This window comes from Phialemonium atrogriseum (genome assembly GCF_030411735.1).
Source record: "Phialemonium atrogriseum strain 8032-3 unplaced genomic scaffold QBC33scaffold_15, whole genome shotgun sequence".
In the NCBI taxonomy this organism is placed as follows: domain Eukaryota; kingdom Fungi; phylum Ascomycota; class Sordariomycetes; order Cephalothecales; family Cephalothecaceae; genus Phialemonium; species Phialemonium atrogriseum.
The window spans coordinates 423,055-448,067 of NW_026848152.1; the positions used below are offsets into that span (position 1 = coordinate 423,055).

The following is a 25,013-nucleotide window of genomic DNA, read 5'->3' on the forward strand; positions in this document are numbered from 1 at the left end:
GAGATGGAGGAAATGTTCGACAGCCGGCGAGGTGTGTACGCGTTGTATAACAAACACGAGATGGTGAGTCTGAAAGGGCAAGGTAAAGTGCAAAAGGCTAGTAAATGCCCGAGGATGGGATGACGGAGTTGAGTTGGAGCTGCAACCTGATCTTGATTCAATCCAGTCACCAGTCACGTTTGACGGTGGGACTCCATTTAGGTACCAGCCACTTGTCACTGGTGGTGGTGAGCTGGTCCTGCTGACTGATGACACGCCTTGTCGTTGGTACTAGGCAGCTGCAAATCAGGCGAAGTTGGCAGCGCTCAGCTCCGCCCCAACCCCGGTGTACACTGTGTACTATGCGTATGATGTATGTATGTACGTACCTCGCGGTATTTTAGGTAGGTATCACCACAGGCAGGGCAGGCTTCCATTTCCCGTGGAGACCGGGATACAGCACTTTGAACGTCAAGGCAGTGGCCTAACCAGTTGAGCCTTTGATGTAACGACGAACCTCCGGCCTTACCCGTCCTGCAAGGTTAGACTCTCCGTTCGTTGTTCTTATTACAGTTCTAGGTAGGTACCTTCCCGGAGGCGGGAAAGCATGCGATTCGGCGCAAGGATCCGGATGACATTTCTCCACGAAAGCTACCCAGATAATCGGACCCATCCGAAAGAACAGTGGCGAGTGACCAGGGGCTCTTACCTCTGCAGTCTTATTAGTCTCCGATTATTCCTACTCATGCATTCCTCACTGCCGGGTTGAGGATCCAGTTCCGTTCCTAGTGTGCGCCGACTCCGGGGGCCAAGCCCCGCTTAACCCCAAACCCCCTCTTAGGAACCCCTAGTAAATCCCCTTCCCGACGAACTCCCGAATGCGATCCCTGGATCTATTATTTTCCCTAACTTTCCCGAACCGCAGGGCGGAATGTCGGCCGGCGGCCATTGTCGGCATTTAGATAAGAAGACCGGTGCTCCCCCTCCAGTGTCCTGCTTCCTCCGCTCTGCCTGTGTCCCTTCTGGAGCCCATTGGAGTTCACTGCCTGACCCGTCTCCCCTCATTGTTAAAGACTATTCGATTGATACCCATCCTTGTTTCTCAAGGCGTTCTGTAATTCTTCCCTTCTTGGCATAAGAATATACCTACCTCGACTGCCGAGATGCCGTCTGCAGCGCTGTGCGTGAGGACCCTGAGGGCGTACTCCAAGCATGGCTCGAATGTGAGCCTTTCCTCTCTCTTTCCCTCCTATCCGTTGCTCCCAGGCTAATCCCGGCTTCCCAATCCTTTAGCATGCCGCCCTGTTCGCCCGCTCCTTCTCCGCCACCTCGCGGAGGTCGGCGATCAACAAAGTCTACCCCTCGGCGGCAAAGGCATTAGAAGACATGAAGCCCAACACTATAGTCATGTGTGGTGGATTTGGTCTCTGCGGTGTTGCCAACACCCTCATTGACGAGGTCTTGACGAAGAAGGATATCCAAGGCCTCACGGCAGTATCGAACAATGCCGGCACCGACACCAGCGGCCTCGGCAAGCTGCTCAAGTCGGGGCAGATCAAAAAGATGATTGCCTCGTACATTGGCGAAAACAAGACGCTCGAGCAGATGTATCTGACTGGTCAGGTTGAGCTGGAACTCACGCCACAGGGAACCCTCGCCGAGCGATGCGCCGCTGGTGGGAAGGGCATCCCGGCCTTCTACACCCCCGCCGCCACCGGCACCGTGGTGCAAACCGGCGAACTGCCCCTGCGCAACAACCCGGACGGGACGCCCGCACAGTTCTCCTACCCGAAGGACGTCAAGGTGTTCAACGGCAAGAGCTACCTGCTGGAGGAGAGCATCCAGGCCGACTACGCGTTCGTCAAGGCCTACCGCGCCGACAAGCTCGGCAACTGCCAGTTCCGCCTGTCGGCCAACAACTTCAACGGCCCGATGGGCCGCAACGCCAAGATGACCATCGTCGAGGCCGAGCACATCGTCGAGCCGGGCGAGATCGCCGCCGAGGCAGTGCACCTGCCCGGGATCTACGTCAAGCGGGTGATCCAGAGCACGAGCGCCAAGGCCATCGAGAAGTACACGTTCAGGAAGGACGAGAACGAGGGCACCGACGCGAAGGCGGCGCTGGGCTCCGGCGAGACGGCCAACAAGAGGGAGCGCATCGTGAGGAGGGCGGCCAAGGAGTTCAAGAACGGCATGTACGCCAACCTCGGCATCGGCATGCCGATGCTGGCGCCCAGCTTCGTCGGCCCCGAGGTCGAGGTACAGCTGCAGAGCGAGAACGGCATCCTGGGCCTCGGCCCGTACCCACGGAAGGGCGAGGAGGACGCCGACCTCATCAACGCCGGCAAGGAGACGGTCACGCTCAAACCGGGCGCGTCCGTGTTCGGCAGCGACGAGAGCTTCGGCATGATCCGCAGCGGCCGCATCAACCTCACCATTCTGGGCGCCATGCAGGTCAGCGCCAACGGTGACCTGGCCAACTGGATGCTGCCCGGCAAGGTCAAGGGCTTCGGCGGCGCCATGGACCTGGTCAGCAACCCCACCGCCACCAAGGTCGTCGTCACCATGGAGCACACAGACAAGAAGGGCAACCCCAAGATCGTCAAGCAGTGCGCCTTCCCACTCACCGGCAAGTCGTGCGTCTCCAGGATCATCACCGAGCTGGTAAGTCTTCTTCTGCCACTTCCCCTTGCCCCCGCCAAAAGCACAAAAACAAAGCGAGTCTTACATATTAACACTGGGTCAACAGGGCGTGTTCGATGTCGACTTCGCCAAGGGCCTGACCCTCATCGAGATTGCCGACGGCGTTACGGTGGAGGAGGTCAAGAGCAAGACGGATGCGCCGTTCCACGTAGCCGAGGACCTGAAGCCCATGCTGTAGGCGTGCCGAGTTTGCATTGGGGGGCTTGACGAATGTTGTATTATGTTTGGTATTACACGGTGTAGACACGTATATATCTGTCTCTGTCCCTGTCTCCGTCTCTGTATCTATCTCTATCATAGCTCTGGCGCGTAATGATGGATGTCCTTAGTCATACAAAACTTGTTCACTCTCCTCTGGTGACTGTACCATAGCCGGACTTCTTGTTACACTCTTACAGATCGATCGAGCCCAATCAAGCTAATCGAGGGAAAATGGAAGTCGTACACAACTTCTGTCACATCCTGATGCTTCCCAAATCGTCCTCTCAGGCCCCGTGCTGTGTGGATAAGCCACCGTGGCCTTGGTCCTCCGTCCCGGCATGGACCGTATCTTCAGGGGGCGATGGCCGTCCCGTGGGTGATCGTACAAAGATAAAGGCACGACCTCGTCTGGGGTCGTCAGGGAGAAGGCGTCCGACCCTTCGTTTGCGACCTCGTTTAGAGACTTTGTTGCGGCCCTTTTTGCGGCCTTCGCGTAGAAGGCCTTGGCCCAATTGTGTAATCTCATCTTCACTGAGGCGGTAGGGAGGTTGCTCGCCCAACTGGAGACACGCAATGGGCACGGGGGAGACTTCGAGGCCCTCGAGGTGAACTGGGCGTTTGAGGGTCCTCCGCACCCGCTCCGGGAGATCGCTGTTTGAAATCTTGTGGCCGACGGCGGCGTACAGCCAGAATGCCCAGGTGCCGAAATCGGGTTCGCCCGAGTCCTGGGGGGCTTTCTCTCCGCGGTACCTGTCGAAAAAGGTCTTCCAGTCGAGCCGGCCGAAAACGGAGGGAGAATGAATGTGAATCCGTGCCCTTTTTTGAGTAAAGATGGTGGCCAAGATACTCTCCAGCTCGAAGTCGGCTTCGTAGCGAGGATACTGCCACGTGCGCCCCCGTCTTGGGATGGACTTCAGGCCCCTGAGGATGCCCACGATATCCCGGCGGACCGGGCCCCCAGATACCTGCCAGCCCAGGTCCCTTGCATATCGCCGATCTGCCCGCACTTGGAAGTCGCATAGTTTGACCTGGAATACAGCTAATGACGGAAATCCGGAAACATAATGGAGACAAAGTTTCGAGACGAGGTTGCCGGCGGCCTGGATTCTGAGGATGCGCAGTGCTGGGAATGCTCCGGGCTGTTCGCTCCAACCCTTGAGGAGCATATCATTAACCTGATATTGGTACGTCTTGGGGTACCGATCGGTCGACATGTCGGTGATCTCCAAGACGCCGAGGTTTGTCATGCCAGCAAGTCCCAGGAATTCTTCGGTTTTGAAGTGGAAGTTGCTGTGAATGCTGAGGTAGGTTATGAACATGCAGCTTGAGGAATTGAGTGGTGTCGTGTATACAGAGAGCTTGGCCGTGGGGTTGGGAATATGCTCGAAAAACTGGTAGAGAGTCACTGGTGCAGCAGAGTCTCTCTCCACAAGGGTCCCGACAAAGGCTTTCCAGTCACTCAGAGAGACACCCCTATGGTACTGGTTAGGATCGGTTCAAGGTAAGAGGCACAGGGGCTTGTAGACGATTGGACCTTTCTTGTACCTGCTTCCAGACTCGCAGCAGAATGTGGACAGGGACTCGATCCAGGCCACTATCTGGCACTTCCATGATATTCTCGAGGAGCTTTGTCATAGCCATGTCGAGAAGGGGTCTTGGACCCAATCCACTGGATTTAGGGCCCGTCTTCGCAGGGGCCTCAGGTGCGGGAGTTTGACGGGATTGAGTGTAATCAGGGCTTGGAGGAGGCGGAGGAGGGTGAGGTGGCTCGTTGAACCAGTTTGTATCGTCCCGAGCAACAGGTGTAGCTCTACCACGTCTCAAGGCCATAAGCAGCATCTCCTCATACTCAGATAGCTCCCCTAGCCCTAGATCTGTATCAAAGTCTAGAAGATCATCATAAACCAGATCATGCAGTCCTTCGGACTCGAGAGAGTGTTGCAGCAGATCATATGGCTGAGCCATCTCTGGCAGCTCTGCTCGGCTTCTATTGCCAGGACGAGGTGACTTTGTTGTTTTCAAGTCAGGGTAGCGACAAGGCTGCCACGAGCCTGCGAGATAATACGAAGACGGTGGGAAAGCGGGGGTGAAAGGGGTGAAAGAAGTGAAAGAAGGGGTCAAAAGGGGGGAGGGAAATGATATCGATATCGCCTCCGGTGCTGTTTGGTCAGGGTTAAAGCAAGGTTGGTGGAACTTCTGAGAGGGAAGTGAGAGAGAAGTGACGAAGAACATGTTTACAGAAAAGCATGCTTACCCCCCCCCCCCACCCCTCCCCCCCTTTTCCATGCCCCGGTTTCTATCAAGGAAAAAGGCGTCTGCATATTGTTCCTGCAGACTGACATGCAGACTGGTGAGATTCATGCCATGACACTACCACGGCTTCTTGAATGCTTTTCTGGAGGCGACACCTTGTCAGGCCATCGCTCTACGAATGAAATATGATCATCTTGAAAGCAGGTCGCTTGAAAGTAGGTTGCTTGACATCAAGCCTACCTTCCTAGTTATCTCACAACTTCAACACAGAGAATGGTTCAAATGCTTCCAAGGATCATGCAAAGAAATTGTGCCTTGAGATGTTTTGATATTTCAATATTTTCTTTCTTTGGTCAGGTATTCCTGGGGGGCCCGGTCTTGGGATTCGAGGTCAACTCCAAGACCAGAAACAGCAGACTAACAAACCTGACGGCACGATCAACGCGTGAATCCCTTTAAATGGTGAGGGGCCTTTCGTTGTGGTCATTGTCCCATGGCCACGTCTGGCAGCCCACCTTGGTAGGCGCAACTACGCGGCTAGGATTGTAGAATGTATCAATGCAAAAATTTCTCCGCTATCCAACACGGCAAATCTGCCATAGAAGTAGAGGGTAAGAGCTTGACAGGTTAATCTCTCCTCCACTTTCCCCTCTAGAATGTCATGGTTGAAAGACTTGTACCAGAGTGAATATGAAGGATTGTGTTTTATGTTTTATGATGAGGAAGCAAGAGGGAAAAAGAAGGGGACCAAAAAATAATTCTGATTATATCGGGTGCCGGCCCCAAGGATATTCCGCCATCTAGCTCCCCTCTGGAACTAACCTCTTTGAGCTTCGCCTCCCGGGATTCATGCCCTTGTAAGTACCTGGGTACCTGGGATCCTTTCGCACAGCCATAGCCTGATGAGGTAATTTTGGGTCATGACTGACTTTCGAGGGGTAATTCGTGGAAGGCGGGGCAAGTGTGGTCAGGCATCAACCAGGGCCAATAGAGGGGCCCCTCCATTCACTATCATGACTTGTCGTGTGCTTTTGAACCCTTCCCAGCTGCCCCTCACCTGCCTACCTATTTATTACGACTGAAGGAGAGCTTTCTTCTTCTCTTCTATAAGGCGTGGTTCTTTCGTATCCTTCACCTTCAGACTTCTCTTGCCTACCTAGGTTCCCATTTTCCAACATCATCATCCACCCTTGCCGCGCTTCGCTTGAAATATCTTGCGTGTCAGAGTCAAAAACGACCCCTCCTTCAACCCCACCTCAACCCAAGACACTTTCCCACCATGACTGGTCGTGCCCCTGGAGCGAACTCTCGCGGTCGCGGCGGCAAGTTTAAGAAGTTTACTCGAGGAGGTAAGCAGCCATCAGTTTCCCTCGCCCCATACATCAACCTGGCAGATGCTGAACTAACTGTTACCCCAGGTGGCAAACACTTCTCCCGTGACCTCCGCCCCCTCGACGCCGATGGTAACGAGGTCAGCATGTGGAGCGAAGATGCTCAGAAGAAGAAGGACGGCTCTGACTCGGAAGAAGACGAGGACGAAGATGAGTCGGAGGAAGAGTCTGATGACGGGGGAGCCTCGGGCGCGGCTGCCGAGCTGAGCCGTGAGGAGCGCAAGCGCGAGAAGAAGGCACGCAAGGAGGCCGCCATCGCCAGGGCCAAGGCCCAGACCGTCCAGGTCGGCGATCTCCCGCCCAGTGATTCCGAGGAGGACAGTGACGATGACATGCCCGCCAACCCGAACCACTCCAAGGCGGCGCGTAACCAGGCTAGGCAACCTCTGGAGGAGGTCACCGAGGCTGTCAAGGGCCTTGCCGTCACCTCCGGCACGCCCAGCAGGCGTGAGCGTGAGTCTCTCGAAGCCCAGCAGGCCAAGGAGAGATACCGCATGCTGCACGAGCAGGGCAAGACGGACGAGGCCAAGGCCGACCTGGCCCGGTTGAAGGTCATTCGAGAGAAGCGAGAGGCCGAGAATGCTCGGAAACAGGTACGTGCTCTTATCTACCCAGTCCTTCGTACACTGCTCCAACAGAAGCTAATCTGTTCCTTCACTCCAGGCCGAGAAAGAAGCCCGAGAAGCCCAGGAGCAGGCGAGAAAGACGGAACTAGAGGCAAAGGAGGCCAAGAAGCGCGAGGCTGCCATGGGTCCTAAGGGCAAGAAGACCAAGAAATGAGCTTCTCCGTTCTGGATAGATCCTGCATATACGGTCGACATAGGCATAGCATCTCCTCACAGTATTCATTTGGCACTTCTTCCTGCCGTTGGCCCATTTCAATTGTCCGTTCCTCGTGGTGGAGAACGGTGCTCTGTGCTCTGCCTGTCCTTCCCTTTCTGTGACCATCCAAGGTGACTCTACTGTCTGACTCTTGGCTAAGATGCCCGAAACGGGTGCAACCGCAGCTCACGCCGTCTGATCAACATGCTTGAGCCTATCTCTGAAGCTCCTAATCTGATGCCGAGCAGCTATTTCAGCTGGTAGAGGTGCAAGTTCCGGTCCAAACATGGCTTCCATGTAACCAGGAAGGATGTAGTCTTCTCTTCTTTACACCATGGCCTCCAGCGGTGCTTGCCTCCTTGGTTTGTCCGAAAATCCAAGGAAAACCACTTATTCCAGTTGGGCCCTAGCGAATGAGTCATTGTTGGCCTTCGACTCAGCCGCCAACGGGGTCATGAGTCCACCCATACTCGGCCCCGTTTTGCTGCGTCGGGCTGTTGGGCGGTTGGAACAGGCAAGAGTAAATAAAGGACCTGAAATTGGTCTGCTTTAACATGGGATGTCCGCCACCAAGAAAGAGCAAACATGTCTCGCTCAGAAGAAATGAGGAGAGGTTCCTGTCGACCCAGATGCTTTACACGTAGTCAGACGCACCAAACCAACCGGTCGGCGTATCCAATGGCTGGTCCGCGGCTGCCGCGTTGATTTGCCCTGCCAAGCGAATCTGCAAGATCCACAAGTCGTGCTGGCACCAACCGAAGATCGACACAGGTCGAGTACACCGCTGGATCGTCTTTGCAGGCGATAGGCTCATTTAGGACGTCGGAACGGATGCGCCTCGGTGTTCAGCACATATTCATCCAAACTAATGACATCCGGAGGAGAAAATATCAAGTAGAAATACTTGAGGGTTTCGCTCAGCCAAAAGCTCTGGGAGGGCAAATGTCAGCAGGACGTGTCTAAAATGCCGTACCAGAAGAAGGGGTGAACAAACCTCCATAGAGTCTTCCTTTTCCGTCTCGCCAGTAACCCTTACATCCTTTATCGCCGAATTGGCGTACGGCGTCTCCGTGGCCGTCATGATGTGTTGGAACATGGTCCAGGCAATATCCTGGAGCTCTTTCTTCCCCGTGATCCTGTAGAGAATGAACACACTTTCGATAGCCTCGGGACGCAAGATGTATCGCGGGTCACGTGCATTACGGAAGCCCTTCGGCAGGGAAGGGTCCCCTTCGCTGATCCACTTCTTCTCGTCCCACTCGCAACCGGCTGCTGAAGGGCATCGGATCATGCTGAAGAGCTCGGGCATGAGACCCGTTGGGAAAGCCTGATAAGCCCAGGCGCAGCCGCGGGCGACGCGTTCCCCGATCTCGACGTGGTCGTCAATGCCAAACATCCTTCCACCGAGGGCGAACATGCCTCCAACAAAACAGGCCAGATGCTGGCCGTCGGGGGCGATATGAACTCCGTCGTTTTGAACAGTTGCCGTGCCTGGGAATAGAAGGTCTTCGTTATTCGGAAGCATGGGACGGAAGAGCACATGTTCGACAACCACATCCATTGCCGCTCTATACATCACCTCGTACGACTCATCCAGCCCACCTAGAAGAAGGTGCATCTTGGGCAGGTACTCGTACAGGGAATCGGCCAGGGCCCCGAGGCAAAAGTGCTTATCGGAGACCTCTTCGTCCCGGAAGTTTATCATGGTCGGCCACATGCCAGGCAACTGGGACTGCCCCTGTGTGCGCACCAGGAAGGCCCGTATCCGATCAATGGCGTCGTAGTATTTGTCCTCGCCGGTGAGCTGAGCCAGGCGAGTGAACTCCAGGGACAAGGACGCCGGCGAGGCGCTCGGGTCGTGGGTCCCCGCCTTCTGCGTCCCGTCTTTGGCGTGGTCGAACGTCAGCCAGAAGGGCGGCATCCGGTTGGGGGTGTCGAAGGCCGTGTACAGCATGTCGCCGAGCTCCTTCGCCTTGACCAGGAGCGCCATCTCGCCGCTCAGGTCGTAGGCGCTAAGCAGCCCGCCAAGGTGCCTAATGGTTGTCTCGAAGACGTTGACGCCCGTATCCGTAGTGTTGTTCCAGTCGATCTCGCCGGCCGCGCTGGCGGCCTCGTAGAAGTCGGGCTTCAGATCCATGATCCACAGCGTGTCCAGGCTGTCGACGAGGGTGGCCGCCCACCCGCCAAAGGTGTCCTTTGCCGCGCCCGTGACGGGCAACAGCTCATCCCGCAGCCACGCATGCTCCTTGTAGCTATTCCAGGACCGTATAAAAGCATTCCGCACAGCTACGCGCCGGGCATTGCTGACCGGATCATTCCTGGCTCTGGAATCGAAGTCGTGTTGTATGCGCCGTGCCTCCTTTGGCTTGCCCCTGGGCAGTGGGACGAGCGACCCGGCAGGATTGTGCTCTTCGACGGTCGACCAGTCGAACGTCGACTTCTTGAACCGGGTTGGAGCTCGGGGAGGAAGAGAGGCCGGGTATCCAAGCAGCAAAGGGCGGCGCAAAAAGACAACAATGGCAATCAATGCTGCGACAAGGAGGAGGCGAGAGGCGGTTCGCCTTCGAGGGAAGGGCCGTAACATGGTTTGCTGGGCGAAACCATTGAGGAAATGAAATAATGGCAAACGGCTGGAGGTCTGGAATGGTTCAGGGGACCTCGCTGGATATACAGGATATGTGTACCTACCTCTCGTTGGTATGCAAACAGGGGTCGGGGGTCTGTGCATACCAGGTGTTGGCAGACCTACAGAAACTCTGCCACCTGGTATACCAGTGCGCCGGCAACTGCCAATAACAGCAACAGAGAGCAACCAGTGGCAACAACATTGGCACCAAACAACAAACAACGATATCAATTGCAAACGGCAACATGTATCGGACTCGTTAGTCCTATTCTTAGTCAAACAATACCTCGGAAAAGCGCTGTTTCGCTTCTGTTAGATCCCAGTCAACAATTCTCCTTTCCTTTGACTCGTTCATCTTTCGCTCCACAAATGGCTCCATTGCCTCCCTCTCTTCCTCACTCAACAAGTGTATTCTAGTCTTCCACAGATCATGATCGGAGATATCGTCTCCTCGATCGCCAAAGAACCCCTCATCCAAGTACTTCCAGTACATAGCATCAAATGCCCAGCTCTTTCTTGCGCTGTAGTTAAGCCAGAACCGCCCGGTTTCCCGGCTTTCTCGCATATAAGTAGACAAGGCAACCGGCAGAGGACCGGGCTCCCCCATGCTTCCCTCGGCCCGCTTCATTGCAGATAGCCAGGTCTTCAGGCGTACATCGTATGTCTCTGTCCAGTTATCAATGCCGGAAGACCACGTCTCAGCCAAGTCAAGGAGCAGCCACCAAGGCGGGTCGAGTATGAACTGTGCAGGCCCGGCATATGCAAACTCCCAGTCGATAACAGCGGCTATGTCATCGGATTCGTCCAGAAGGATATTGCCCGCCCGAAAATCGTCACCCCAGAGTCTAATAGAGTCGGACCCAGCCGGGGCAGGGGAGAGGGTGGAAGGCACGATTTTAGACGATTGGGCAGACCAGTCGTCCTCCGCAAACCCAAAAGTGGAAAGTTGCCCTGCTTGGCCAGCCTGCAGAAGATTTGGCGCGCCACGTACTTGTTTCGGCAGTCGTCCTCCGATGACACCAGATCGTTGTGTTGGAAGACGAGCTGCGCGAGGTGCATCTCAGCTAACGCGACATACCATTCATCCGCAGTCCCATACGTCTCGCCTTCTTGAGGAAGGACTGCGCAGGGAATGTTGGCGAGCCGGACCATATCAGTCATGTTGTGGGTGATAGGCCGCCCCGCTATCTCGTAGGAGCCGCTGTCAACCTCGACCAGAGCTCCGATTCGGGGATAACTAAGTTGGGAGAGCTGTAGAAGGCAGCGTGCTGCCTTAGTCCAGAGGTTTTGAAGTGTGGTTTCCGCAACGTCAGGATTCAGAACGTGTGTCACACTGGGATCGTCGTTGGGTGTTGTTAATCTGGCTGACATGCTCCCGCGATTCTCAACGTGTTGTAGGATAATGAAGGATCCAAGTGTGGGGTCCCTACCGTAAAAGAAGTGTCGAGGAATGGGGGCCTAGGTGTTCTTCGCAACGTAGTTTGCCGTAGCAGCCTCTTGGGCAGTTTTTTCATCCGAGAACTGCACCAGGCTGGGACCAGGTAGTCGGACCAAGACACCTGGGGAGACTCCCTCGAGGTGTATCCTATATATGGTGTTGAACCCGCCAATGATCAAAGGTGATATTAGGGTTGCCGTTTTCCCATACTTCAGCTCTGCGAGATGCTCCACTTGGCGACAAGTGGTTTTGAGTCGCATCTGTTTCAGCGACTCATCCCAATCTTCATCGTTCTTATCCCAAACAAGATTGTCTAGCTCTTCTTGACCGTCGTACATTGCTTTTGCTGTTCGTTCAGCCATATCGTTCTAGCTCGAGGGTCTGCGGTGGGCGTATAAGGACGGAGGAGAGGGGTGGGCGATTCGGCCAGCCTCGCATATCAGGACTTCCGGTAGTAGAAACGACAGGGATGCCACAGGGATGCCACATCCATCAACGACATCCCGTCCTCGCGTAGCTGCTCATGATTTCAGCTCGATTGGCATGTCTTGAAGTGGATTTTGGCTGCGCTATGCCTGGCCAATGTCTCCTGGCATTTGGAGGAGGGGAAGTTAGGTGCATGCTTGGACTTCTCACGATGTTGATATATACTGCGATAGCTGCAAGGTTGGCCAGGGATAAGCACACCAGTGCCACAATATATTTCATGGATGCCCAGAGTCTTCGTCATGTACCTCGATCACTACCTATTTTTTATCGTCTATCCTGTATCGGCTTCTTGCCTCTCACGTTACTCCTTCTAACGCCGACCCAACCCCCCTCAATCATTCCGCTACGCCTTGGTCAAAAGATTCTCACCCGTCATTTCCTCGGGCTGGGGAAGTCCCATGGCAGCAAGAACGGTCGGAGCCACGTCTCCGAGGACACCGCCCTCCTTCTTCAAACTCCAGCCCTGGGGGGCATTCGCCATGATGAAGGGGACCTTGTTCGTGGTATGCGACGTCTTCGGCTTGCCGTCGGGGAACTTCATCTCCTCGGCGTTGCCGTGGTCGGAGGTGATGAACAGCACGTAGTTCTCCTTCTTGCAGCCCTCCAAGATCTTGCCGATGGCCTGGTCTGTGGCCTCGCAGCCAATTATGGCGGCCTCGTACACGCCGGTGTGGCCGACCATGTCTGGCGGCGCGAAGTTGTTCATGACGAAGGGGAACTTCTGCTCTCCCATACGCTTTACAACTTGGTCCGCCACACCAGCGGCGCTCATCTCGGGAGCCTTGTCATAGGTGGCGACGCTCTTGTTGGAGGGAACCAAATCTTGCTTCTCATCGCGTGTCTCCAGGGGGAAGGCCTTCTCGACACCGCCGTTGAAGAAGAAGGTAACGTGGGCGTACTTCTCTGTCTCGGCGATATGCACTTGCTCCACGTTCTGCTTCCCTAGCCATTCTGCAAGGACGTTGCCCATGTGCTGCGGCTTGAAGGCAATCTCGAAGGGGAAGTCCAGCTTGTATTGTGTCATGGTGATGATAGTGATCTTGGGATACGGGAAGTCTGGCCTCGGCGACCGATCAACAGCACCGAGAAGTTGGGTGATTTGACGAACACGGTCGGACCGGTAGTTGAAGAAGAAGACAGTGTCATCGTCTGTTGAATGTAAGTCACGACTGGCTGTTCAAGCTGGGAAAGGGAGACGACTCCTACCTTGGATACGGCCCTCCTTGCCTCCGACAATAATGGGCTTGAGGAATTCGTCGTTCTCGCCCTTCTCATACCGTTCCTTGAAGGTCTTCACAGGGTCATCACTCTCCTCGCCTTCGCCCAGAATCATGCCCTTCATTGCAAGCTCGGTCCTCTCCCATCTCTTATCCCGGTCCATGGCGTAGTAACGTCCGACAACGGTCGCGATCTGCCCGACGCCAATATCCTTGATGTTGTCGAGAAGCTCTTGCATGTAGCCGGCGCCAGACTTGGGATCGGTATCACGCCCATCCCCGAAGAAGTGGATGAAGACCTTGGGGACGCCACACGCCTTGGCGGCCTTGAGGATGGCATAGAGGTGCTCCTGCTTGGAGTGCTGTGGCATTTTGTGAATACGTACTCCGACGATAGCTCGAGGGAAAGGTACTTACCACACCACCGTGGGAAACCAGACCGCAGAGATGCAGCCTACCATTCCCGTTCTTGGCGGCCTCGAGGGTCTTCTTGATAACGTCATTGTTGGCGAACTCGTTCTTCCGGATGGTCTGGTCGATGCGGACGACATCCTGCCACACAACCCGGCCAGCGCCAATGTTCAAATGGCCGACCTCCGAGTTGCCCATGAGACCCTCGGGGAGACCAACGGCGAGAGAGGAGGCTTCGAGTTCAGTGAAACCGGTCGAGCTCGCGGATAGCTCGTCCATGACAGGGGTCTTGCCCGCGGCAATGGCGTCGCCATTCTTGGGAGAGGCCTCGGTGGGGATGCCCCAGCCGTCAATCACGACTATACATCCGTAAGAGGATGAGAATTAGCCATCCGAGCTCGAGGTATACGAGGACGTAGCAAACGACAAGGAAAGAATCGGGAGCGGTGCGAGGACGTCGTTGGGATGTTTTGCCTTGCGGGGAGGGCTTGGACATACTTAGGCAAACATTATGGTCGGGGGCCATCTTGTCTGTCGATCAAGGTGTCTATGTATTGGCTAGTATCCCGGCGATGAGAAGAAAGGAGTCGAAGGCTGCAACAATGCGGGATATAAGATTGCGAGGAATGAAAAAAATAATTATCTTGGAGTTGTTTAGATGGCGGGGTCCAGATAACGAACACAATCAATCTATGCAATAGGGAAAATACCTACCTATAAATAGGTATGACGGTACCTACCTAAATCGCACTAAAGTTACACCAAGTTTCCAGGTTTATATACGTGTACTGTGTAGGTATTTATTTACGAGCGCCTCCATCCCCATTCCGACCCCCCTGCCCTGTATTTCGGTCCAGGGTTAGGGTTCCGCATGACAAAAAGAACTTAAACCTAGGTCTTGTCTTCTACAGTTAGATTTCTTAAAAAATAACACTTTAAATTTTAATATATATATAGCTTAACCTTACAGCTTCAGCGGGATCAGTGGGATCACTGAGATCTGGGTTCAATCGCTGCGGGAAGCTTACAGTACGAGGGCATTTCATCCAGAGCTTCGTAGTCAATAACGGTCCACGCCTGGTAGTCTACAACCTCCTCCGGAATCGCTGGGGTTCTAGCCGCGGAAAGAGCCGCGGCGATCGCACTCCTTTGGAGAACGAGCTTGACGGCATATCGCTGGTACTATGGCAGTTATGCCACAGAAAATATCTATCATCCCTACCTTGACCCCAAAAACGCACAGAAGGAGATATCATTTGTGTCTGGTTCGGCGGGGAAAGAAGATACGCTTGGTTGACCCGGTCTCTGAAGAAGGATATGGGGGGGGTGGAGATAGCACATGACGACTAGCACGCACAATGCTACCTTCTACAGCTGGGATTCTCTCGTCCAGACGGAACACGCCACTACCCTCAACATCCCTCCTAACAAACTTCACCAAGCCGACGAAAGACAACACCCCCCCTGCTCAGACAGCTACGCATGTGCTTTTTCGGCATGGCCTTGCACAGCCCGACGGTGAGGTGGGCGTGACGAAGATATATAACGACTACGTTGATCTAACGGGGGCTAAGAGTCCCGGGGATCGGTGAGTGGTTCTCGTTCCAAGAAATTGGCATGTTGAGATGTCAAGACTGACATTGGTGCAGACATTGGTACGCCACATATGGACATTTCTTTTCGGGTTATGGGTTATGACACCGGAATTTACAACAGGACATGACGGTGACTCTGATGCAATTCCTTGGGATGAAGCCGAGATCAGATGCCTGTTTCAAGGATTTGGGTCTCGATTAGCAGTTGCTTGGCGAATATGACAGATTCAATGTCCTTGGCCTCTTTAGTTAAGGTCCTAGGCAAACAAAAGCTGCAGGGGAACCGACCTGTGTGATGCTCGCGAGTTGATCGTCTGAGTTGCTGAAAGCATCATCATAGCCACATAGCTTCCAGCCATAGACAACCTAGCATTATCCACCAAGTCATCATATGACTCTAGAAAGGAACATCTTGAAACCTATTTTGCTCTACGTCTGCTATGTCACAGATTTCTTACTTGGATACCAAGGTTAGGTAGGTAGGTTGGTTTCAAACCCCTTTTACAAAAAAGAAGAAAAAAAAAGAAAAAAGCAACATGGGTACAAAGGCTTGTCAAATATTATACGCATACTATGAATTTGTAGAAGGAGGTTTTTTTTATACGCCAAAGCGCGAATTAGATCAAGTCTGAATTGCCATGTTGTTTGAAAAGCGTGGGAATCCAGACATTGTCGCAAGTATAATTGGTAATGTATAAGCTAAGAGGCAGGAAGGAGAATGAGGCTATGCGCCCCATCATTTTCATCTATTTTGTGAGTAGGCTTGTACTAGTCAGATTCCAACATCTCAACCGCAAAAGGTCTCCCTTGTCTTCCTGGTGGTAGGGTCCAAAAGGTTGAGAACCCTTACGCCAGACTTCGCAGTATTATATCAGGTCAAGTGCCGCATTGTATGGAGAACTCAGCGGCTTGACACAACAGAAGATGCCATTCATCGAACAGAGTGAGTATCAGGAGGGAATCTTGCAGCCAAAGGGCCGCGAGAGAGTCAGGTTAATACAGAGCCTTATAGATACATAATGATACAAGACAGATATCCATTCATGCAAGTGCAACTGAGATCAGCTCAGGCCCGCGGACGCCTCTGATCCCACGCTTTCCCGCCAAAACTCATCAAAGTCTAGCCCATTAGCCTGGAACAGGTCCCTGATCCTCTGGGCCACCTCAACCTGCTTCTCTTCCCCAAAGCCGCCGGGCTGCGAAGCCTCGAACTGAACAATCTCAATCCATCGGAAGAACAAATCTTCCTTGCCAACGGCGGCGAGGGCGTCCCTGAAAGCAAAGACTTGCCTTCTCCTATCTTCCTCCTTCGGATTCCCTCCCAAATTCATATCAATGCACAGCCACCCGAACTCGCGATGATGGATCAGCACGAGGGTCCGAAAGGCGTCGAGCGCAATGGCCTTGTCATCCACGAGCGCGTGCGCCTTGACCATGGCCGCCCAGTCCAGGTCCCACTCGCCGTTCATGGTGAGGTAGCCCGTCTTCTCCTGCAGCAGCATCGGAGACGTGGCGAGCCGCACGTAGGTCATGAGCGCGTTCCTGCCCTCGGCGTTGGCCAGCACGTCGCCGACGTGCTGGCCCCACGAGCGGCTGCGCCGGACGTAGATCTCCTGGTCGCGGAACCCGACGTTCCACCGCCACCTCACCGGGTTGCCGTGGGTCCGGCCGAGGGCAAACTCGGCGGGCCACGGCCACACGAAGATGACGAGGCAGAAGTCCAGCAGGAAGGTGAAGCTGCGCCGCAGTACGACCAGGGCCAGCTGGCCCCAGGTTGAGCCGGCGGTGTCGACGCTCGTGGAATTAGAGTAGCCCAGGGCGGAGGCGAGCAGGTCGAGATAGTACGGGCCGATATAATACATGCGACAGAGGAAGAGCAGTGCCACCACGACGTTTAGGAGCACCGGCACGGCGAAGATCTTCCGTTTGAAGGGGCGCGGTTTGGAGTCGATGTGGGTGATATAGACATGTTTCTTGGAGAGAAAAAGAGTGAAAGGCTGCAGGGTTTCAGGCGCAAGCTTGAATGGCTTGGAAAGTGAGCCGGTGGCTTTCCCTCCGCCTCGTGGCTTTGTGTTGCCGGAAATCTTGGACGGCGCCATGGGGACGACTGAGCTCCCTCTCTCTAAAAGATTGGGTGAAGTGAAATTGCCTGTCTGGAACTGAAATTTTCGACACCCGGTCTTAGAAAGTAAGGTCACCCTGCCACATCAGGGCAATCCTGAAACTGGCAGGTATTATTGGATGAAAAGAGATGATGGATTGTTAAAGATGAGGTATCGTATCCAAACTTTCATGAGCTCAACATAAAACCTGCCCGTGGTGATGGAAGGTGGTACCTTGTAATACCGGATGCCCGGTAAGGACACCTTAACGGGGTTAGGCCGGAAAATATTTGATCAATACTCTGTTAGATGCATGCGGCGCATCCCGGCCTGTCACTGATGTCGGTGGTCGGCAAACCTTTGGGCCGAGCATCATAGGGAAAGTGCGAAATTTCGTGTCTAGCATCGCACCAGGATTCAATGGTGTGAATCAGAGCATTTCAAGCCAAGACCTCTTCAGCGAGCATGTTGAGAGGTGGGATATGGCGGGTAACTATTTTTCTCCCTCCCTGGCACTCGTCGCCACTAATATCACGACTAGAATCGGAGCCGTTTTAATCGAGCTCTCGGCTTTCAAGTTGGCCAAGTTCGCGCGAATTGGCAACAATCCGATCCCTCAAGCACAAGTTCGTCGTCAAACCCGTCACATTCCAGTCGCGAAGGAGATAAGGCCTTGCCATGGCGAACATCGGCGGCACCGCCATCCGCGAATGCAGCTAGACTTTCCGCTGGTAGCAAAAGCTGGGGAAGTAGCTGGGGACCTTCGAGTATCACGGCACGCCCTGCAGGAGCCGATGCGGAGATTGACAATGGACTTCTGCCTCATGAACAAACAGCTCGAGCTGAGGCAGCCCGGCGAAAGGCGGCAGCTCCAGCAGCTACTGAAGTCTCGGGCTCGGGGGCGCAGTCCACAGCTGAGGCTCGGGCACAGGGGTCCAATGCCTCGAGTCCTCCATCATCGCAGAGGTTGTCCGGCAACACCGCGCCTCATTTTCCCCGTATAGTTCCCGCACGCATCAGGCCAGCAGCTCCCGATCGAGACCGCCGGGCCCCACCACGCCCACCTGTAGGCCTCGATCCCCGTCAATCACTCTCCCGTCCTCCGTCAGGCCCGAGACGACTCCCTCTGGAACAAACAGAATCTCATGTCGATGGGCACAGACCGCACCGTTTAAGGCCGTCTCCGTTTGCTTCTCTAAAAGCAGAAATCAATGCTTCATTCGACCTTCGTGGTGATGCAGAACTGCCGCGGCAAACGTCCCGAGAGACTATGGGGAGGATAAGTATGGATTCGGTTTCTGGCGGCGGGGAAGGGAATCGACCAGAATGGGCACATCTTCGCAGGCGACATTTACCACATACCTCTACCGAGCGGCCGAAGAGCCTCGACTCCTTTGTAGGTCGCCCGAGCTCTGTACTCGGCAAAAGTGGCCGCAAACTTGCCACCCCCTCCGAAACCCAGAGCGAGAGTTCTGGTGACCCCTGGGCCAGGGTCCAAAGTCAACTTGAAAACCAGGCTGCTAGCCAGGAGAGCAGGGAGAAACCGGTCGATTCTCGCAACTGGGACTGGGTCGACAACTTTGAAAACAAAAAGGTCCGTGGTCGGTTGGACGCGGATTCAGGGGCTCGGAGAGAATCCAGTGCCTGGGAAATTAGGGAGCAAGAGCCGAATATAACGCCTCAAGAAGGAGCGGGTGGAGCGGGGCCATGGAGGCGAGATCAGTTCGCCCGGCCCGATGCGGATCGGGGGTTCGATAGGAGGAACCGCCCTGAGCGACCGAAGAAGCCAAAGGTCTACCGGCAGCGAAATGACCAGGACGAGGACGAGGATTTTGACGAGGAGCACGTAAAGGAACGGCGACGCCGCAAAGCGGAGAAGAAGGCCCAGAGGGAGAGGAAACAGCTGGCCGCCGAGCAAGCCGGGCCGACGCCAATTCTTCTCCCCGAGTTCATCAGCGTTGCAAATCTCGCTGTTGCCCTCGGTATAAAGCAGGATATATTCCTTCGACAGCTCGAAGAACTGGGCTTTGAGAACATTGGCCATGACAACATCATGACTGGCGAGACTGCAGCCCTGGTGGCACAAGAATATGGGTTCGAGCCCTCGGTAGACACAGGAGAGGGAGTGGATCTCAAGCCGCGACCCCCGCCGGAAGACCCATCAACCTTGCCGCCGCGGCCGCCGGTAGTGACCATCATGGGCCATGTTGATCACGGCAAGACCACGTTACTCGACTACCTTCGGAAATCGTCTGTTGCAGCACAGGAGCATGGCGGCATCACCCAGCATATTGGAGCGTTCTCTGTTCAGATGTCGACTGGGAAACGAATCACGTTCCTTGACACCCCTGGGCACGCAGCTTTCCTGACGATGCGCCAGCGGGGTGCCCTTGTAACTGACATAGTCATTCTGGTTGTTGCGGCCGACGATAGCGTGAAGCCTCAGACCATCGAGGCCCTGAAGCACGCCAGGGCGGCCAAGGTCCCAATCATTGTGGCTATTAACAAAGTCGACAAGGATGAAGCTCGAATTGACCTCGTCAAGTCTGACCTGGCCAAGAACGGGGTTGAGATTGAGGACTACGGCGGCGATGTGCAGGTCGTCTGCGTCAGCGGGAAGACGGGGCAGGGAATGGACGATCTGGAGGAAAACATCGTCACGCTCTCGGAAATCCTTGACATGCGGGCAGAGCCGGATGGCATGGCGGAGGGGTGGGTGTTGGAGTCGAGCGTGAAGCCGATCGGCCGCGTTGCAACGGTGTTGGTGAAGCGAGGCACTCTCCGGAAAGGCGACTGCATCGTTGCCGGGAAGGCGTGGGCCAAGATCAAGGTCCTCAGGAACGAAGCTGGGGTCGAAGTCGAAGAGGCTCCGCCCGGAACCCCGGTTGAGATCCTTGGCTGGAAGGAACCTCCCGATGCCGGCGACCAAGTTCTCCAGGCTCCCGACGAGGGCAAGGCCAAGGATGCAGCTCACTACCGTGATGAGCTCGACCAGAGGGAAAAGGCCGTGGCCGATATCGCCCGGCAGGACCAAGAGAGACGCGAGCGTGAACTGGCTGTCGCTGCCACTGATGATGGTGCCGAGGAGTCGGGCGAGACGGATCCCGAGAGCCCCAAAACCAAGATCATCAATTTCGTCGTCAAAGGCGATGTGCATGGCTCGGTCGAGGCCGTTTGCGCTTCAGTCGTGGAAATCGGCAGCAACGAGGTCCGGCCAAGGATTCTACGTTCTGCCACCGGTCAGATTACTGAGTCCGATGTCGAGCATGCTGCCACGTCGGGCAGCCTCATCATAAACTTCAACAACACCATCCCAGGTCATATCAAACGGCTGGCAAACGAGGCCGGCGTAAAGATACTGGACCACAACATCATCTACCACCTCGCAGATGACATCAGGGACACCTTGTCCGAGCACCTGGCTCCCGACATCTCGACGAGGGTTCTCGGCGAAGCCGAGGTGCTGCAGGTATTCCCCATCAACCTCAGGGGTCGTGTCTTCAAGAATATTGCCGGGTGCAGGGTGAGGAACGGGCAGGTGAGCAGGAACGCAAAGTATCGCGTCCTGCGCCGCGGGGAGAAGGTCTTTGAAGGTACGTTTGTGTGTCGCAGCCGTGAGATCCGGGTTTGGAATATCGCTAACATCACGACACAGGAGACGTTGACGCCCTCAAGCACGGCAAGAAGGAGGTAGCGGAGATGCGTAAAGGAGCTGAGTGTGGCATCTCCTTTGTGGACTGGGAGGAGTTCCGTGTGGGTGACCAGATCCAGGCGTTCGAGGAGATCACCAATAAGAGGCACCTGTAATAAGTGGCAAGTAAGACTTACAGCAGACAAGAGCATCGGTTGGTCATATATCGGGGTGGTTGGCTGGGGACGTCATGTCATGTTATGTACGAGTACATATGGCCGCATTGTAGACTAGAGGGGCACTATAGACCTACCTTATGTACTATATTGATACACATCTCACTTGGATCGAACCGTGGTGTGCCCAGGTGTGCCCAGGTCTGGTTGTGACTATCCTACCATCGCTTCGGGGCCGATATAGTGGCCGAGCCGAAAGTTCTACTTGTTACCGTGGCCCTGGACCTCTCCTTCTCCAGCTTTGAGAGACCTATCCTGTCAGTGACGGGCGTGGCGTCCATGATGTTGTCGAATTCTTCGTCATCCTCGCCGTTGTCCGAGTCAGGCTCAACATCCGAGTCTGGGTTCACTTGCTGCGGCCGAGGGATGCTCTCAGGAGCCTTTTTCTGCTCGGTGCTCGCCGAGGCTGCGAACGGCTTGGAAGCCAAGATCTTCCTCCTGATCTCCTCCATCTCGGCATCGTCGCTTTCGTCATCAGAGAGGGCGTACGGATCCACATCCTCACCTGCCTCCGTCTCATGTATCGCCTTTGGCTTCTTGCCAAGATATATGCCGTCGACACTCTGCTCGTCGTCCCCGCTCTCGTTATCACCATCCTCGCCGTCTTCTCCCTCCTCGTCGTCATCCTCTTCAGAGTCGACGGCCGCCCTGTGATTGACGTTGCCGCCCTTCCACAAGTCTGCGCTATCGCCGTCCTCGCGGTTGTCCGCATACTCCTTCTCCAGACGCTCCATCCACGCCTCCTCAGCCTCCTTCACGCTCTTGTGATCCGTACACGCGGCATACCTCTTGAGCAAGCTCGCGTTGATCTCCAGGAACGAAGCGCCGTACGAGAACGGCGCCAGTATCTCCTCGGCCCACTCCGGGTGCCCGCAGATGTAGTACGCGGCGGCCAGGGCCTCGACGCAGTTCAGGCGCCACGGCTTGCCGTAGTTGACCGTGTTGGCGGCGACCAGGTAGGGCAGGAGGCGCTCGCACTTCCCGCCGACGCGGGACCACTGCACCTCCTTGACGCGCGCCCACGAGCACTCGACCACGGCGGCGCCGTGCTGGTCCAGTATCTCCCGGTCGGCCGGCGAGACGACCTGCTTGCCGTTGGGCGTGATGATGACGCCCGAGTGCCGCTGTCCCACCTGCAGCTCGCGCATCAGCCCGAACCGCATCAGCTTCTTGCCTGAACACCGCTTCGGGTCGCAGTGCCCGAGGTCCCAGCAGGCGGCCTTGAAGGATGGTCGTGAGGAGGAGCCTGGAAAGGCGGGATCAGTGTCCTCGTTGCCATCCTTGTTGTTGGAGGGGCCCCGACCGCGGGGCGGGCCACGGTAGGACTTCTTTCCCCGGGCAAAGTTGTCTTTCTTGTGCCGAACCATCGTTGGTGAGATCGAGGGCTTGTTATTTATGTGTTCGTGCTCCGAAGAATATATGAGTGGTGCTAATTGATGACGGGATATTTAAGGCGTGGGGTAACTTTTTTGATGGCAGGGCACAGTTAGGGCCCACAGTGTGTAAGTAATTCCCACACGTTCTTGACCTCCGGCCCCTCAGGGAGATGCAATCGGTTGCAGGCACCCAGCCACTGCTGGCCTCATTCAAATATCCAGTGCAAGTGGGATGACTGCTTGTTGTGGCCAGAACCACCACTCAGGGTTGCTTATGTGGCCACGGAGCTTACCCCTGTAAAGTTTCCGTCCTGTTTTCCTTCATTGCGACCCAACTTTGCAGACCGCCGCTGCAAACTCACAGCCGGCTTGCGCACACAATCATCCGTGGCCGCGGTTCGGAGTGAACTGAAGCAAAGATGGAGGCGGCATCTGCGCGGTACGCCGCGAGGAACAACTGGGGGGAGCCGGGTCATTCACCCCCCTCCCAGCTTCTGCGCTTTATCCAAGCTGCCTGCAGCCCCGACAACTACGAGCCAAACCTGGCAATGAACCTCGAGATATCCGACCTGATCAACTCCAAGAAGGGATCCGCCCCGCGCGAGGCCGCTGTCGCCATTGTCGGTTACGTCAACCATCGCAACCCCAACGTGGCCCTCCTCGCTCTCAATTTGCTGGACATCTGCGTCAAGAACTGCGGCTACCCTTTCCACCTCCAGATCAGCACCAAGGAATTTCTCAATGAGCTCGTCCGCCGGTTTCCCGAGCGGCCCCCGATCCGAGCCACGCGGGTCCAGATGAAGATTCTCGAGGCCATCGAAGAGTGGCGCGGGACGATATGCGAGACGAGCAGGTACAAGGAGGATCTGGGGTTCATCCGCGACATGCACAGGCTGCTGAGCTACAAGGGGTACACCTTCCCCGAGGTCCGGAGGGAGGATGCGGCCGTGTTGAACCCCAGCGATAACCTGAAGTCCGCAGAGGAGATGGAGGAGGAGGAGCGCGAGGCGCAGTCGGCCAAGCTGCAGGAGCTCATCCGGCGAGGCAGCCCTGAAGACCTGCAGGAGGCAAACAGGCTGATGAAGATAATGGCAGGCTACGACACGAGAAGCAAGGTTGACTATCGGGCCAAGGCTGCGGAAGACGTTGGGAAGATCCAGCAGAAGGCAAGGCTTCTAGAAGAGAGGCTGGAAGGTTTCAAGCCAGGCGACACGATGAGGGACGGAGATGTCTTTTCAGAGCTCGCGGCAGCGCTGCAGAGCGCTCAGCCGAAGATCCAAAAGATGTGCGAGGAAGAGTCGGACGACCATGAGGCCGTTGCCAAGCTCCTGGAGATCAACGACAGCATACACCGGACAGTCGAGCGCTACAAGTTGATGAAGAAGGGGGATGTGGACGCGGCGAACAAGATAGCCAGAGGAGAGCCCGTCCCCTCGAGCAGCGCCGGAAAGAGCGCCGCCGCCGAGCTGTCCCTGATCGACTTCGACGGAGACGCAGATGCTAACGGCACGGCTACCGGAGCACAGGCACAGGCACAGGCATCCTCGCAGGGGGGCTCCATCGAGAACGACTTGTTGGGTCTGTCGATTGGTGATAGCAACGGTTTTGGGCAGGGCGGAGGCATTGCGCTAGGATTTGGTGCCAATACAAGTGAGTATTTAACGACTCCCCAGCGCCCCATCTTGCCAGTACTGAACTCGATAGGCATTCCTGGTCCCGCCCTGCTGTCCTCGATAACACAGAACAACAGCGCCAAGGGGACGATATCAACGCCAACCCCTCCGCCGCCCGGCTTCTCAGCTTTCTCGGCCTTCAGCTCCGCCCCGTCAGCCTCTCAGTCGAGCACTCCCCAGCCTCCCTCCTCCATGCAGTCCGCGTTTGCCCCCCCTCCCAAGGCCCCGTCGGCAGACCCGTTTGCAGCACTCACATCCTCCTCTTTCTCCTCCAAGCCCGCGACCCCTGTTCCGGCAGCTCAGTCAACCCCCGTTCCGGCAGCGCAGTCCGCATTAGCAGGCGACGACGACGAATGGTCTTTCTCGTCGGCTCTACCAGCAGAAACACCGTCTCGACCGACTAAGCATTCGGCGGTCGTCGCCAATACGAGCATTAAAGTAGACATGTTTGCCCTGCGGGGGGTCATAGGCCCCAGTGTAAATTCCATAATGATGAAATTCTCCTTTTCAAATAACACGGCGCAGCCTGTTTCTGACTTACACTTTCAGCTTGCTGTCACCAAGGTAAGCGCAATTCCGGCCCAAGGAATCGATTCGAATTGATCTTATTAACTCTGCGCCAGGGTTTCGAGCTGCAGCTAAGCCCTCAGTCGGGGAGGAGTCTGGGCCCCAATGAAGCTTCCGGCGTTGTTCAGACGGTGGAAGTATGGCACGCGGGAGACAAGAACAAGAAGGTCGAATTAATCAAGCTGCGGTGGAGAGTGTCTTACCGGATTGAGGGTGAGGTGAAGAACGAGATGGGCGAGATTCCAGAGTTTGGTCTAGCATGACATACGCCTGTGGTTCGGAAGGACCCATATGGCTCTATTT

At 55.5% G+C, this 25,013-nt stretch overlaps 10 protein-coding genes across 10 annotated transcripts; 4 read left to right on the forward strand and 6 right to left on the reverse strand.

Annotated features, from left to right (window-relative positions):
• The first annotated feature begins 897 nt into the window (after window positions 1–897).
• Window positions 898–3,014, forward strand: QBC33DRAFT_101895 (succinyl-CoA:3-ketoacid-coenzyme A transferase subunit A). Its single transcript, XM_060421849.1, has 3 exons — window positions 898–1,202; window positions 1,273–2,643; window positions 2,729–3,014. Exons 1-3 carry the CDS (start codon window positions 1,143–1,145, stop codon window positions 2,858–2,860), a joined length of 1,563 nt encoding a protein of 520 aa, XP_060282712.1. The 5' UTR covers window positions 898–1,142; the 3' UTR covers window positions 2,861–3,014.
• On the reverse strand, window positions 2,884–5,148 carry QBC33DRAFT_541239 (uncharacterized protein). The gene is made up of 2 exons (XM_060428145.1): window positions 4,418–5,148; window positions 2,884–4,356 (listed from the first exon to the last, which is right to left on the reverse strand). The coding sequence occupies exons 1-2, from the start codon at window positions 5,113–5,115 to the stop codon at window positions 3,168–3,170; spliced, it is 1,887 nt and encodes a 628-aa protein (XP_060282713.1). The 5' UTR covers window positions 5,116–5,148; the 3' UTR covers window positions 2,884–3,167.
• A 943-nt stretch (window positions 5,149–6,091) lies between these two features.
• QBC33DRAFT_541243 (casein kinase substrate phosphoprotein PP28-domain-containing protein) lies at window positions 6,092–7,415 on the forward strand. The gene is made up of 3 exons (XM_060428146.1): window positions 6,092–6,485; window positions 6,555–7,120; window positions 7,191–7,415. Exons 1-3 carry the CDS (start codon window positions 6,416–6,418, stop codon window positions 7,305–7,307), a joined length of 753 nt encoding a protein of 250 aa, XP_060282714.1. The 5' UTR covers window positions 6,092–6,415; the 3' UTR covers window positions 7,308–7,415.
• Window positions 7,416–8,159: 744 nt separating this feature from the next.
• QBC33DRAFT_453182 (glycoside hydrolase family 47 protein) lies at window positions 8,160–9,933 on the reverse strand (the record flags this gene model as incomplete). Its single annotated transcript, XM_060424673.1, has 2 exons — window positions 8,160–8,279; window positions 8,344–9,933. The coding sequence occupies 2 exons, from the start codon at window positions 9,931–9,933 to the stop codon at window positions 8,160–8,162; spliced, it is 1,710 nt and encodes a 569-aa protein (XP_060282715.1).
• A 313-nt stretch (window positions 9,934–10,246) lies between these two features.
• QBC33DRAFT_578854 (uncharacterized protein) lies at window positions 10,247–11,751 on the reverse strand (the record flags this gene model as incomplete). Its single annotated transcript, XM_060431098.1, has 3 exons — window positions 10,247–10,939; window positions 10,996–11,433; window positions 11,503–11,751. 3 exons carry the CDS (start codon window positions 11,749–11,751, stop codon window positions 10,247–10,249), a joined length of 1,380 nt encoding a protein of 459 aa, XP_060282716.1.
• A 259-nt stretch (window positions 11,752–12,010) lies between these two features.
• Window positions 12,011–14,291, reverse strand: QBC33DRAFT_102029 (BPG-independent). Its single transcript, XM_060421850.1, has 4 exons — window positions 14,029–14,291; window positions 13,537–13,889; window positions 13,109–13,481; window positions 12,011–13,051 (listed from the first exon to the last, which is right to left on the reverse strand). The coding sequence occupies exons 1-4, from the start codon at window positions 14,054–14,056 to the stop codon at window positions 12,246–12,248; spliced, it is 1,560 nt and encodes a 519-aa protein (XP_060282717.1). The 5' UTR covers window positions 14,057–14,291; the 3' UTR covers window positions 12,011–12,245.
• A 1,595-nt stretch (window positions 14,292–15,886) lies between these two features.
• On the reverse strand, window positions 15,887–17,473 carry QBC33DRAFT_473722 (uncharacterized protein). Its single transcript, XM_060425219.1, has one exon. It carries the CDS (start codon window positions 17,222–17,224, stop codon window positions 16,187–16,189), a length of 1,038 nt encoding a protein of 345 aa, XP_060282718.1. The 5' UTR covers window positions 17,225–17,473; the 3' UTR covers window positions 15,887–16,186.
• Window positions 17,474–17,603: 130 nt separating this feature from the next.
• QBC33DRAFT_541254 (mitochondrial initiation factor 2) lies at window positions 17,604–21,228 on the forward strand. The gene is made up of 3 exons (XM_060428147.1): window positions 17,604–17,716; window positions 17,769–20,820; window positions 20,883–21,228. The coding sequence occupies exons 1-3, from the start codon at window positions 17,693–17,695 to the stop codon at window positions 21,032–21,034; spliced, it is 3,228 nt and encodes a 1,075-aa protein (XP_060282719.1). The 5' UTR covers window positions 17,604–17,692; the 3' UTR covers window positions 21,035–21,228.
• QBC33DRAFT_541256 (ribosome biogenesis protein TSR3) lies at window positions 21,100–22,520 on the reverse strand. The gene has a single exon (XM_060428148.1). The coding sequence runs from the start codon at window positions 22,459–22,461 to the stop codon at window positions 21,253–21,255; it is 1,209 nt and encodes a 402-aa protein (XP_060282720.1). The 5' UTR covers window positions 22,462–22,520; the 3' UTR covers window positions 21,100–21,252.
• A 369-nt stretch (window positions 22,521–22,889) lies between these two features.
• QBC33DRAFT_452895 (VHS domain-containing protein) lies at window positions 22,890–24,973 on the forward strand (the record flags this gene model as incomplete). Its single annotated transcript, XM_060424659.1, has 3 exons — window positions 22,890–24,120; window positions 24,175–24,707; window positions 24,767–24,973. 3 exons carry the CDS (start codon window positions 22,890–22,892, stop codon window positions 24,971–24,973), a joined length of 1,971 nt encoding a protein of 656 aa, XP_060282721.1.
• Window positions 24,974–25,013: the final 40 nt, after the last annotated feature.

Bases quoted from the DNA above. Each gene is read 5' to 3' on its own strand.
- QBC33DRAFT_101895 (XM_060421849.1), top strand. From the start codon at position 1,143: ATGCCGTCTGCAGCGCTGTGCGTGAGGACCCTGAGGGCGTACTCCAAG. The intron at 1,203-1,272 runs GTGAGCCTTTCC...CCAATCCTTTAG, and splicing joins ACTCCAAGCATGGCTCGAAT to CATGCCGCCCTGTTCGCCCG. The intron at 2,644-2,728 runs GTAAGTCTTCTT...CTGGGTCAACAG, and splicing joins CCAGGATCATCACCGAGCTG to GGCGTGTTCGATGTCGACTT.
- QBC33DRAFT_541239 (XM_060428145.1), bottom strand. From the start codon at position 5,115: ATGTTCTTCGTCACTTCTCTCTCACTTCCCTCTCAGAAGTTCCACCAA. The intron at 4,357-4,417 runs GTCCAATCGTCT...CCAGTACCATAG, and splicing joins TGGAAGCAGGTACAAGAAAG to GGGTGTCTCTCTGAGTGACT.
- QBC33DRAFT_541243 (XM_060428146.1), top strand. From the start codon at position 6,416: ATGACTGGTCGTGCCCCTGGAGCGAACTCTCGCGGTCGCGGCGGCAAG. The intron at 6,486-6,554 runs GTAAGCAGCCAT...CTGTTACCCCAG, and splicing joins TAAGAAGTTTACTCGAGGAG to GTGGCAAACACTTCTCCCGT. The intron at 7,121-7,190 runs GTACGTGCTCTT...CCTTCACTCCAG, and splicing joins CCGAGAATGCTCGGAAACAG to GCCGAGAAAGAAGCCCGAGA.
- QBC33DRAFT_102029 (XM_060421850.1), bottom strand. From the start codon at position 14,056: ATGGCCCCCGACCATAATGTTTGCCTAA. The intron at 13,482-13,536 runs GTAAGTACCTTT...AAAATGCCACAG, and splicing joins TGGTTTCCCACGGTGGTGTG to CACTCCAAGCAGGAGCACCT. The intron at 13,052-13,108 runs GTAGGAGTCGTC...TACATTCAACAG, and splicing joins CAAGGAGGGCCGTATCCAAG to ACGATGACACTGTCTTCTTC.
- QBC33DRAFT_473722 (XM_060425219.1), bottom strand. From the start codon at position 17,224: ATGGCGCCGTCCAAGATTTCCGGCAACACAAAGCCACGAGGCGGAGGG.
- QBC33DRAFT_541254 (XM_060428147.1), top strand. From the start codon at position 17,693: ATGTTGAGAGGTGGGATATGGCGG. The intron at 17,717-17,768 runs GTAACTATTTTT...TATCACGACTAG, and splicing joins TGAGAGGTGGGATATGGCGG to AATCGGAGCCGTTTTAATCG. The intron at 20,821-20,882 runs GTACGTTTGTGT...ATCACGACACAG, and splicing joins CGGGGAGAAGGTCTTTGAAG to GAGACGTTGACGCCCTCAAG.
- QBC33DRAFT_541256 (XM_060428148.1), bottom strand. From the start codon at position 22,461: ATGGTTCGGCACAAGAAAGACAACTTTGCCCGGGGAAAGAAGTCCTAC.